Below are 13,383 nucleotides of genomic sequence, written 5' to 3' on the forward strand. Positions count from 1 at the left end.
TAAAATGTCCTAACACACACACACACACACACACACGCACACACGCACACACGCACGCACACGCACACACGCGCGCGCACACACACACACACACACACACACACACACACACACACACACACACACACACACACACACACACACACACGGTTTGTATTAGTGTCGATCGCATCATCATCAACAACAACAATGTTTCCATGGAGAAATGATGGCCTCTTCGCGGTTTCTAGTCAAACTGCAGCATTCCCCGGAGCCCGCCGACATACTGATGGAGAGCTGCGTCAAAGCAGCCAGAAACAGCCGGAACGAGACCGGAATTTAATCAACGTGGCTTTCAAAATAAAAGTAGGCCTACTAAAACGCTCAAATCATACTCTACAGCAGCCACTCAACAACAACAGTATATTTTCTGTGCAGGTTAAATGTGTTTGCAAGGGAACAAACAGTCTGAGTAAAGTTTCATAGAATAGAGTTTTTTTTATGGTTTGCTCTTCCGCAGCCTTTTGTAGGGTATGTCTGTGACTATTTCATTCTGTCTTGCTTAAATTGCATAATAACATTACCATATTAATGGCAAAGCTAACGGATACACCATGCAACAGAAACATGCCGATTTAAAGGTAATGCAGCCCTGCACTAAATAGCCTATGTAGGCCACGGTGGCAAATAGGAAAACACAACAACAAATCACAAAACAGCTAATAGGAAATCCCAAGACTAAAGAATTTCATTGCCAGTGACTGCTCTGTAATTGTCGTGCATATGACAATAAAACCATATTGAATCTTGAAATCACGAAGACAAATCACAAGACAAACACAACGCAAAAAGACACAACAACTTTAAAGCTAGAGTGCGTAACCTTTTCATATAAATGAACGTTGGTTGCATTCAAGCCATCGCAAAACAAGTTGACACAAAGTTGATCAGCTCCAAAAACCTTTCTATTTATTTCTCAGTATGGCATTGGCAGCATTCACAAACTGCATGGTGTCATAGATGCACCGACAGTGGTATTTTTATTACTCAGAATTCCTTATTGGGAGCAACAGAAGTCACACACTATAGCTTTAACATTCCACAATAACACAGGCGATTTATTTTTGTTTTCCAAGTCGCCATTGTCTTTTGTGATTGTTCATGATCATTCAGGCTGATATTGGCCGTTGTGTTTTGTTGTTTTCTATTCCTATTTGCCCTTTTGTTTTGCACTTTAGGACCCCCGTAGCCTACATAGGTCATGGCTAACTTTATCAGAGTGTCTGGCTACTTGCCACTTATCCAATGTGTAGGCCTATGTTTGATACACACATTGGGCATCACTGCACAAAATAACTAGCAAAGTTTGAATGGATTGCAAAATAATTTGCCGGTTATCATTATAACGTGCTTGTAGCCTATTAGTTGGAAACCTTTAAGCGGAAGTAGTCTTTTCTCATCCGGTGTGGCTTGACAGCGGACGGCAATCCTCCGTGGTGTTTTTCTGGGAGTGGGGCAGCAGGCACAGAGCCGAGCAGGGGAAAGAAAACAGCATTAAGCAACAACTAATGGTACAAACCCGGCCGTGTTGGACTTGGACGGAAAGCACACTGATGAAGTTCCTCGGGAATACCTCTTGTGTACCGTGTTTTAGGTGACCCCGGCGGTTCACACTTTTAATGACCGAGCGGGCGTACGGGACTCGTGAATAAAGGGAGAGCAGGCGGATACGGCGACATCAAAGGGACTCCCAGGTCATTAGAAATTTATCCGGAGCGCCGTTCACACCATTATTTTGACACATAAGGGCCGAGCAGCCTCTCAAAGCGCGAAGGAGTTAGCTTTGTACGAAGCTAGTTTTATGGTAATTGTTTTGCTTCTTCGTCCTGGTCTCGACTTTTCAAAAGGAAGAAAAGACGTCTGTGGCGCGCGTCAGAATAGGCTACTCATGAAAACAACAGCGTCCTACTATAGGCTGATATTTGACGAACTGTGCCGTGCCATGCCAAAAAGAGACCACAGTTTGTAGAGCCCTAGTTTAGTAGCGTTTGTTTGGTTTTCTCTAGCTAAGTAAATGGTTAAGCTGCTGCACTTCAACCTCTTTTCCTTTGTTACTCAGACCAAGCCTCGCAGGTAGCTCCAGCTGAGGCTACACTGCTCTCAGTTTTGAGACCTGTGTTTTTTTTCTTTTCTGGGAAACTTTTCAACCTCTCGTGTGTTTTTTCTGAGTACTTAAAGTTGGAGAAGGAAACCCCCATCTGAAGTAGTAATCCTTCTCCTATAGCCCCTTCCCCAAACCCCCCACACACACAATTAGCCTAGTAGTAGGCTAGGCTGCATTGGAGGTATGGACGACCAGGCCCGCATGATGTTGGGTCATATTGGACTGAGTGGACTGTCTCAGGAGGATGTGGGTGACCCCGACAACATAAGAAAACATCACAACCTGGGCCAGCCGCCGCAGCAGCAGCAGGCCATTGGTGACATCCTCCAGCAGATCATGACCATCACAGATGAGAGTCTGGATGAGGCACAGGCCAGGTAATAATAGTTGTATTTGGGTCTGTGTAGGGGACAACCACTGTGTCCCCCTCAAGCCTGCATGGCCGTAAACACACACACACATCACACACTGTAATAATATTAACACCTCCCCTCACCTCCTATACTTTTGGGATTTCTCTGCCCCTTGACCAGTCGTGCACTATTCACTCCACAGGCCTGAAAACAAAGCTGAACAGCCACTGACCTGGCAAAAACAATTATATTTTCAATTTCAGCACAAGAGCTTAGGCTATTACAGTCATAACTATTTATTTCAGCCAATGTTAAACTGCGCAAACTACTACAAAAGATCAGTTTGTCTGGCGGTTTAGGTTTATCCTCCATACATCCCTGTCCAGCTTACAAACACTTGTATGTTATCCTACTGTCCTCACAGTATTTAAAGGCCTACTTTTAATTGTCATGGGGGATTTAACCCTCTTCTGTTTGCATGTTTTTTTTAAACTGTAGGTAGCAATTAAGGGAAGGCGGTTGATGGAGGAAGGTGTTGGAAGCTGGTGCGAAACTGCTTATCACTTCCGTGCGATGCAAGGATAGATTTTCATACCTGTTTCTTACACACACCCTAAATCTGCTTTAACTAGCCCCTGTGAACCCAGACTCCTATCACCTCACTATAAAACACAGACATTGGATTATTCAAAGCTCTACACAATACAATGCTAACAAACCAGTAATGCAACACCGGCAATACTAAGATACACCATACAAAACCAATTCACCTGTGACGCACCATGGTATCTGTGTAAAATAAATAAGTAATTTTATTAGATTATTAGACCAGACACATATTTGTTTCCTCAGTCATTTAATATTACAATGTAATATTAACATGTAATACATGTTAATACTTAAATGCAATATATGTCTTTCTCCCTCTCCTGATTTGTGCTCAGTTTCTCTTTTTTTTCATCACAAACACAGTCTCTTTATTAGAAATCAACGTTTTACAGCATGTTGTCAAATACCAAGTTGCAATTTGTGAAAGCAAGGTGATGTTTGCATGACAGTATATCAAACGCTTTCAGAAAACATCAACTTTCAGATCAAATGCAGGGAAAGAATTGAACATCAGTGATCCTATGGTGCCAGAGTATCAATATAGAAAACAATACAGCATAATAACATCAGGATTGATTTAGTACCACACATGTATGGACACGCTCTTCTTCTATGTTTTTTTCAAAGTGTTTCTGCATGATTGTGCATTAAATATGTGCTCTTCCTTCACTAAGGTGAGTAAGTTCAGGGAAATTAGACAGCTATGTGCCCGGACCTGTTTCCATTGCAAAGGCCTGAAACAGGTCCTGTTACAAACTTAGTCTGAACCCGGTCTTGCTCAGCACTGACTTGCTATGTGTCTACGTGATGGATTGTTGATGGATGCCACAGCCTGTAACCAACAGAATATAAAGTGTTCTACAGAATGGTTCTCATTTCACAATCTCTGTCTGTCTTCCCCGTTCATTTTCCCATACCAGGAAACATGCTTTAAACTGCCACCGAATGAAGCCCGCCCTCTTCAGTGTCCTGTGTGAGATCAAAGAAAAGATGGGTAAGTGGATCCACAATCGTAGTTTAAATGTTAAACCCAAAGTTTTGCATACATATTTTTGAGCTCGCCGTTTCCGGCTCATAGTACTTTAATAACTTCAGGGCATAGTGAGAATATAAGGGATTTTCATGTGAAACTAAAATAATGTTATGTTAGTTGGACTGATGCAGAGCAGTGATTTTGAATTTATAGTAAAGGTCAGATATGTGTTTTTTACCTAGAGGAAAATCATCTTTACTTCTGAGTGGATAACTACTTTCTCACACACACACACACACACACACACACACACACACACACACACACACACACACACACACACACACACACACACACACACACACACACACACACACACACACACACACACACACACACACACACACACACACACACACACACACACACACACACACACACACACACACACACACACACACACACACATATACACACACACACACACACACACACACACGGCACAAAGAATGAGCTGCACTCACACCAGACCCTGTTATTACCTGATTTCATTCACTTAGCTCAGAAGTGGGAAGACTGAGGTTGGCAGCGGGAGGGATACAGAGTTACCTAGGCAACTAGTTGTCTCACCTACTCACTGTCATTCAGCATTTTAAACAGTGACTTCTACCCCTCTCAACCATAGGTTCCCCTCTTCTTAATTTTAAAGATGACTACAGTGCTTAAGACATCATATTCTTTTGAAATAGTCACCTTTTTTGTCTTACAGCCACTGTTGCAAGAGAAACAAGCAATCAGACCTATAAACAAACCCAAAAGAAGCAAGGACATATCCCTGACCATTTTTTCGGAAACAGAGCTGATCAGTTAAAGGCATACTAAGCGATTGTTATCTAGAACACTTTGTGTCCGTTGTGTGGGCACACTGAAAGAAAGTTGGTGGTTTACACTCTTTACAGCAGTTTATGTTCATACTAACTACAACCAGAACGTTGTGGATTGACGTTTTGGGGAAGAACACAGCCCAGCCACTCGCTCTGAGCGTCAACTCTTGATGGGGTTAGTATAAACATAAGCAAATGTTCGCCAAACGTTCGCTGGAGATCGCTTAGTACGCCTTTTAATATGATTAGATTTATTTTGTATTTCAACCATTCCAAAAATACTGCAACTTGACATCTATTTTTACCTCTAACAAAGAAAATTGGGTAGCCTACATAATATGGGCAGCAGAAGTTTATCATGCAAAAATGAGGTAACAATTCCGTGTGACACTGAAAGCATGCCAATACAAGCTCACCAATAATATAACCAAAGAAAAAAACTAAAATAATTATATGTGTATAAAACACAACAATTAAACCCACTTCTACTGTGACACATACCTAATAGGCCAAATGATATAAAAAATGTAAAGAACAAAGTCTTGTCTCTACAAAACCAATTGCTTAGATAGAGCTCATATGCACTTTATTTTATGCGTTAGCATCAAGCCCAAAAAATCGGTCTGCACTCAAAAACAAGCCCAAAACAATGAAGATCCACCTCCCAGCTAAATTCACACAGTTTGCCTTACAACATTCAAGTGACCAAAATGGCAAGAATTCTGAAAATGTTATCAAAATAATTTTAAAACTACAAGAACAAGTTTTGAAAAAGGAGCATTCCCCGAGAATAACAATTATAAACTTTCTAAGCAATCACTTCCCAGATCACACACACCAAGTTAATTGGCCTTCACCTGACATTAATAACAGTAGCCCCTTTTACACAGAGATTGCCGCATATTGACGGAACAACATCACTCCAATATGCCGGCTTTGCTTGCTTCTGTGTTATTTACATAGAACCAAGCAACGCCGGCCTGCTGGCGCATCAGTAGCCCCTTTTACACAGCGTTCCAGAATGAAAGAGGTGCTTGTAAACAGCGTCAGGTGTGACGTAAACATTTAGCGCCGCGCTGGTCAGCTGCTTTACAACAACAACACTGGCCGGTGAATTGAGAGCAAAAGTGCTGGAGCTTGCAGTAAGAGGGCCGTATTTTACTGTCCCCACGATGTGCCGGTTCATCTCGCTACGCGCTGAGTCCAACATCACTGGGACTGTTAACCAAACTGACAAAATCAATCCGCTTCACCTCTGTGTCTGTGTGTGTTTGTGTGACAGGTTGGCTGTGAGCGAGTCTCTTTGTGAGGGCAGAGATCTGCCAATCAGACATACACATACACAGTGTGTGAAGTCACATAGGCAGAAATAAAGTGTGGATATACGCTCAGACTTAGGATAATAATAGCGGCGGCGATCCGGTCGCAACTTAGCTTAGCCTAGCCTAGCTTTCCCATTGTATAACTTCCCCCGGGCAGAAATAGACTCATAAACTCTGCAAAATGAAGCGCGGGGGATTGGATTGAGCAGCGGACTTTATACGCCGTTCCTTTTGAGTGGCTGTCTATGTTAAATCCTGTTATTCTGTAACACTTTTACATGCTGTCTCTGTTCCAAATTGTTTTGAATTCATCGCGCTAGAATTATCTTTATCGTCAAATGATTCTTTTGTTGTAATTGGTGTGCAAAGGCCCCCTTCAGCTGTAACTAGCTCCTTAAACTTCTAACACATACAGTGTCGTGCGAAAGTTTGTGAACCCCATGAGCCTTTTGGAATTGTATTTATTTTAACCATTATTAATTCATTTTTTTCAATACCAGTATTTTTTATATGAAATAATAGATGTTTGTTTATCAATTCAACATTTTTCTTTTCCAGAAATCAATTGTTAAAACAGTTAAAACAAATTATTTGACAAATGTTGTATGTGCAAAAGTTTGTGAACCCTAAGCTGCACATTTGTCTAGGGACAGCTATAAATTAATAAAAAAAAAGTTTGAGCTCCATCGGTCCACCGTGAGGCAAATCATCTACAAATGGAGAGCTTTACGAGTGACTAAACATCTGCCTAGAAGTGGACTTCCTTCAAAAATATCTTCAAGCGCCACAAGAAAAGTATTTTTTTGTTAAAAGCCAACCCACACATTACATCTAGTGATTTGCAGACCTCTCTTGCAACATCTGGGACAGATGTGCATGGTTCCACAATAAGAAGAAAACTCAGTCAAAATGGCTTTCATGGGATGGTTGCTGAAGAAGCCTCTGCTCTCAAAAAAGAACAAAACTGCTTGTCACAGCTTTGCCAGAGAGCACCTGGAGATACCTGAAGTCTTATTCTGTGGACAGATTAGTCCAAAATTGATCTGTTTGGTCATAACCAAAACCGCCATGTTTGGGCAGAAACGCAACTCTGCCTACCACCAAGAGAACCTTCTCCCAAGTGAAGAATGGTGGTGGCAAATGATCTGCAAATCTCCAGATGTAATGTGTGGGTTGGCTTTTACCTGAAAAATCCCTTTTCTTGTGGCGCTTGAGGATATTTTTGAAGGAAGTCCACTTCTAGGCCGATGTTAAGTCACTCTTGAAGCTCTCCATTTGTAGATGATTTGCTTCACGGTGGGCCGATGGAGCTCAAACTTTTTTATACGAATGTATAGCTGTCCCCAGACAAATGTGCAACATCAAAACTCTATTCCTGAGATCCTCTGAGATTTTTTCCCCTTTGAGCATGTCTGACCTGTATGGGTTCAGTTTGGTGGGCCTAAACTGACCTGGTTTTATATTTGTTTTATCTAGTGGCGCCCAATTTCTTCCCTCAAGATCTCTCATTACATTGGTCTATTTCATCAATCAGTTTGGCCCACCTGATTGTATTTACCTTGCTCGATTTAAGCAATGCAGCTTAGGGTTCACAAACTTTTGCACATACAACATTTGTCAAATAATTTGTTTTTATCTATTTTAACAATTGATTTCTGGAAAAGAAAAATGTTGAATTGATAAACAAACATCTGTTATTTCATATAAAAAATACTGGTATTGAAAAAAATTAATTAATAATGGTTAAAATAAATAAAATTCCAAAAGGCTCAAGGGGTTCACAAACTTTCGCACGACACTGTATGCTCTCCAGTTATGTAAATAGAGAGGTAATTGTGATGGGTGATTTTAACGTTGATTGGCTTTCTGGTGCCTCAGAACCTTTCAAAGAAATCTGTAGCAACGTTAATCTTACACAATTAATTAACTGAGCCCACAAGACCCAATCTAAAAAACCCAGCAAAATCAACTTTAATCGATTTAATCCTATCAAATAAAATAAATAAAATAGTCTCAGCTGGTGTTTTTGATCTTGGGATTAGTGATCACTGCCCAGTGGCCTGTATCAGAAGTATTCATTTAAAAAGATCTCAACCTAAAATCATAATTAAGCGTAATTTTAAAGGTTTTAATGAGCAAGCCTTTTTAAGTGATCTCCGTCATAGTGACATTCAACTCACAACGGAAATTTCGGATGTTGAGTTAGCCTTAGACTATTTCATCAATACTTTCACCTCAATTATAAACAAGCATGCACCCCTTAAAAAGCATAGAGTAAAAAGTAGATCAAACCCCTGGTTTACAAGTGAACTTTCTGATTTATTTTCCGAAAGAAATAAAGCATGGTCTCTAGCTAGATGCTCTGGAGATAATTCAAATTGGACTATTTTTAGACAATTTAGGAATAAGTGCACAGCCATGGTCAGGAAAGCCAAATCCGAATATTACCTTGAATTAATCTCCGACTGCTACTCTAACCCTGCACTATTTTGGAAAGCTGTGAACTATAATAAAAACAATTCTAGCACAGTTCCCACTCAGATCAAATTAAATTATCACACTCTCAATGATCAAAAAGAGATAGGCTTAGCTTTTAATAAACATTTTATAGCTGCTGGTCAACTCTTTCAGAATGGAGGATGTACACCTTCTACAACCAGTAGTAACGTACCGCCTGTCTCTCAAACTCCTATTTTCAGCCTTGATCTTCTTCCCACAAGTGTTGTTGTAGATGCGCTCCTCGCCATCAACCCCAAGAAGTACATGGGAGAGGACAATTTGGACCCGTTTTCAATAAAGCTTTCGACACATATAATATCAAAACAAATAACCCATATTTTTAATCTTTCCATCTCCTCTGGAATAGTTCCTAAAATTTGGAAAAAAGCTCACGTAATTCCTTTACATAAAGGTGGTGACAAAAATAATCTTAATAACTACAGGCCAATTTCCAAACTCCCATGCCTGGCAAAAATTCTAGAATCACTTATTAATAATCAATTAAAAACATTTCTAACTAGTGCTTCCATTTTGAGCCCGTACCAATCTGGTTTTAGGGCAGGTCACAGTACTGTCTCTGCTGTGACTTTGGTTGTAGACAACATTGTTAGAGCATTAGACAAGAAAAAGCACTGTGCAGCACTTTTTATTGATCTTTCAAAGGCCTTTGATACTGTTGACCACCATTTGCTTTTACAGAGGCTGCATGCCATTGGCTTTGATCATTCTGCATGTAGCTGGTTTAGGGATTATCTCTCTGATAGACAGCAGTCAGTTCAACTCGGAAGATACCAATCTGAGTTTTTAACTGTTACAAATGGTGTCCCACAGGCAGTGGTTGACACTAACGGTTGCCCGCTTGCCCGGGGCAACTGAAAATAATGTTTGGGCAAGTTGAGATTGCTTCTTGGTTGCCCGGACGGGCAAGTGGATTTTAGAGGGTTTGGCTGTAGTCTAGGCTATGTATTCATGTGTTTTACAGTCTGCAAAACATTTTTTTTCCCCGCTAACTCACACAAAATAGATCGGCTATATTCGCAATTGAGCACTCGATCTCTCTATCTCTCTCTCTCTCTCTCTCTCTCTCTCTCTCTCTCTCTCTCTCTCTCACTCACACACACACACACACACACACACACTATACACACACAGCCTGTGTGCGCGCAGTTTCGCTGTCTACGTTCCGAAAGCCGGCTCTATCCTACGGACCTGGTTCCGCTATATTCAAAACCCAGAAATCATTAACGTTTGAGCTTATCGATACCGCTATGGAGTCCAGTAGGCTAGGTCACATTATATAATTTTAAATATCGAGTCGGGTCATCTTCATCTAATTAGGCCTACTTCAGCGTATTATTCCATCACTGGACCGCATCATGGACTGTAAAAGTGTTCTACCTTCGACTGTCTTGAAGAAACTCCTTCCACCCGCTCCGTCTCCAAAAAAAAAAAAAATTCTTGTCTGCTGAGCCGCTGCCGCTGCAGACGGGCTCCGCACCGTCTCATCATTCATTCAATGCAGCGGTGATCAACAAACGAGAGACTGTAGCAAGTGACAAGTCCCGCAGTTAAAAAATTGGATAGTTTTTAAATCCATATTAAAATCTGCAGGATAAGACCTAGTTAGCTAAAAAAAAAATCGCAAACGGTTCAAATGTGATGTGTTCAGGTCGGCTCAGTAAAATGATTATTAGGCAAAGGTCAATAAAATGACATCATGATGTGTTCAAATGTAACATCAAGAAAATAAGAAATTTGAGTTTTTCGCGGGAAGCTTGAATAATAGCCTACAGTTTGGGTAAAAAACTTGTTTTCCCAGCAATATAAACTAAATAGTAGGCCTAAATATGGAATTATGACCTGCTTAAAGTCCTATCCTGAGCTCTGCTCATCTTGTAAGCAATTAAAGCAATAATACCAGTTCTCTTTAAACAAAATAATAGAAAGGTATCGATAAAGATTTGGATTGTGGAGTCTTTATAATGGTATCAATATGAATAGAAATTAATGATCCCCCTCCTTACTTACAGTATAACTGGGCAATAGCTTTAACATGGTGGACTTTAATAATTTTATGGCACACGATCACTTTTTGGCACAATGTGACCGTTTTAAATAAGTAAAACATTTTCTGTGGAAGCTAACATTCAGCTTGACTCTGAGCTAGACTGAGTTTTCTGAGCCCCTGGGCAAGGTGCATGGCAAAAAGAGGCCCTTTCACGATGCTGCAGCAGGACCAAGCGCTTGGTGTAGTGTGTGATGTCATGATATAGGCTTATATGAATTGTTGTTCGTTTTATGTGGTCAGGATGAGACTAGTAAGCAGTGTTTGCATTTAAGAGATAAGAGATCGCTAAAATGTATAATTCAATTAGCCTATACTGTATATATCATTGTTTAACAGTTTTTTTTGGGCAAGTGAACACAACATTCGGGCAAGTAAAGCATTACCTGTACTTGCCCTATGGGCAAGTGCATTTGAAACCTTAGTGTCAACCCCTGCACAGGGCTCAATTTTAGGTCCAGTTCTTTTCACAATTTATATAAATAACATTGTTTCATCGCTAAAAAACTGTCACGCCCATCTATACGCTGACGACACAGTACTGTATTGCATTTCCGATTCGGTGCACCAATCTATTCAGAACCTACAAAGCTCTTTTAACACTCTGCAGGACTGTCTAGTGGACCTCAGGCTGGTTCTAAATACAGACAAAACCAAATATATGTGTTTCTCCAGAGCAAGAACTACAAATTTGAATGATTTTAATATTTTTACAAAGAATGGATTTTTAATTGGAAGAGTCACAGAGTACAAATATCTCGGCATCTGGTTAGATGATAAACTCACTTTTAATTTTCATATAAAAAATCTTGTTTGTCGACTACGACAAAAAATTGGCTATTTTTATAGGAACAAAACCACCTTCCCTTTATTTAGTAGGAAAAGGATTATTGAGGCAGTTTTCATGTCTGTCCTTGATTACGGTGATGTGGTTTTAGGGCTGCAACTAACGATTATTTTAATAATCGATTAATCGGTCGATTATTTTTTCGATTAATCGATGAATCGGATAAAAAAAATAAACATTTGTAAATGCCGCATCTTTGTTAAAAAGCTGAACATTACTTCAAATTCACAGTGCAGACTGAAGTGTCAAAACACCAGGTTATTGCTCCAACGTCCCGGAACTATTAAAAGTAATATTAAATGATAAAAAATTAAAAATAAACTTAACTGGGATAACACAAAAAAAACATACAATGTATGATATACATTTATACAGTATATAAGGGATGTCCATGGTAAACCAGTCAACCGATAAGATGTTTAACCGGTAAATACAAACTGTTAAAAAAATTAAATCATCTTAATTTCTCTCAGATGACAGGAGATCGTTAATATTTATTGATATTGATACCATTTTCAAGACTCCTTAACGATCCAAGTCTTTATTGATATCACTATTGATACTTTTCTATTATTTTGTTGAAACAGAACTTGTATTAATGCTTTAATTGCTGATATGATCATAGCTCAACATAGGACATTAAACAGGTCATAATTCCATCTTTACCATCTATTTTATATTGCTGGAAAGACAAGTTTTCGCCAAAATCTCCAATCTCCAATTTCTTTTTTTTTTTTTTTTTGCATTTGAACACATCAATCATATTACTGAGCCGGCCTGAACACCCTGAACACATCACTTGACATGCTTGCTACTTTTTTTAAGCTAACTAGCTCTATATCCTTCCGATTTTAACATGGATTTAAAAACTGGATTACTATTTTTAACTGACGGGACTTTCTACACCGTTCGGTTGTGTGATTACTGCCGCTGCTTTGAATTACTGTTGATGCGCCGATGCCGACTCTCCGAGCACGTCTGCACACCGTCTGCAGCAGCAGCAGCTGACAGAGTTTTTTTGGACTAGACGGATACTGAGTTGAAGGAGTTTTTTTTAACCCAAAGACAGCAAAGGTACAACACTTTTATATAGGCCTAAAGTCCAGTGTTAGATATGACCAAAATACAAGCTGTGGCCGCTCACACTATAGCTTTTCCCGCACCGCTTCACGTGCGGAAGGCTCGCTGTGGGCGTGCATGAACCAGTCGGCGGCTGGATGTAAACAGTGCCGCGCCTACAAGTGACTTATTAATCGCGCGACTCAACGAATCGATGACCAAATTCGTTGCCAACGCTTTTAGTAATCGATTCGTTGTTGCAGCCCTATGTGGTTTACCGGCATGCATCACATTCATGTCTTAAACTCCTGGACTCTGTTTTTCACTCTGCTTTAAGGTTCATTACAGGAGATGCTTATGACACACACCATTTATATGAAAAGGTTGGGTGGTCCTCCCTTAAAGAGAGACGTGACGCACATTGGCACATTTTTATTTACAAAGCCTTGTCCGGGAAGCTTCCTCGTTATTTAACAGAAATGCTGCAAATTTCAGATGGGCTTTATCAGACCCGCTCCACTGACATGCTTATGCTTTATGTCCCACAAGCCCGGTCTGAGCTGGGAAAGACAGCTTTTAGCTTCAGTGCCCCTGACTCCTGGAACAACTTACAGCAACAAATTAAACTA

General features: G+C 40.1%; 1 protein-coding gene across 3 annotated transcripts in view; it reads left to right on the plus strand.

Annotated features, from left to right (window-relative positions):
• The first annotated feature begins 1,459 nt into the window (after nt 1-1,459).
• The window catches only part of LOC307251969 (pre-B-cell leukemia transcription factor 1-like), a 35,271-nt gene continuing 23,347 nt past the window's right edge, over nt 1,460-13,383 (plus strand). For all 3 annotated transcript variants that reach the window (XR_013844914.1, XM_080029455.1, XM_080029454.1), the window contains exons 1-2: nt 1,460-2,520; nt 4,026-4,099. Coding sequence is in view for 2 of the 3 variants with exons in the window: in XM_080029455.1 (XP_079885581.1) it covers nt 2,327-2,520; nt 4,026-4,099 (268 nt within the window). In the remaining variant the exon portion in view is untranslated. The remainder of the gene's footprint in view (nt 2,521-4,025; nt 4,100-13,383) is intronic.

Source organism: Ammodytes marinus (genome assembly GCF_949987685.1).
Source record: "Ammodytes marinus genome assembly, chromosome: 6".
Classification (NCBI taxonomy): Eukaryota; Metazoa; Chordata; class Actinopteri; order Uranoscopiformes; family Ammodytidae; genus Ammodytes; species Ammodytes marinus.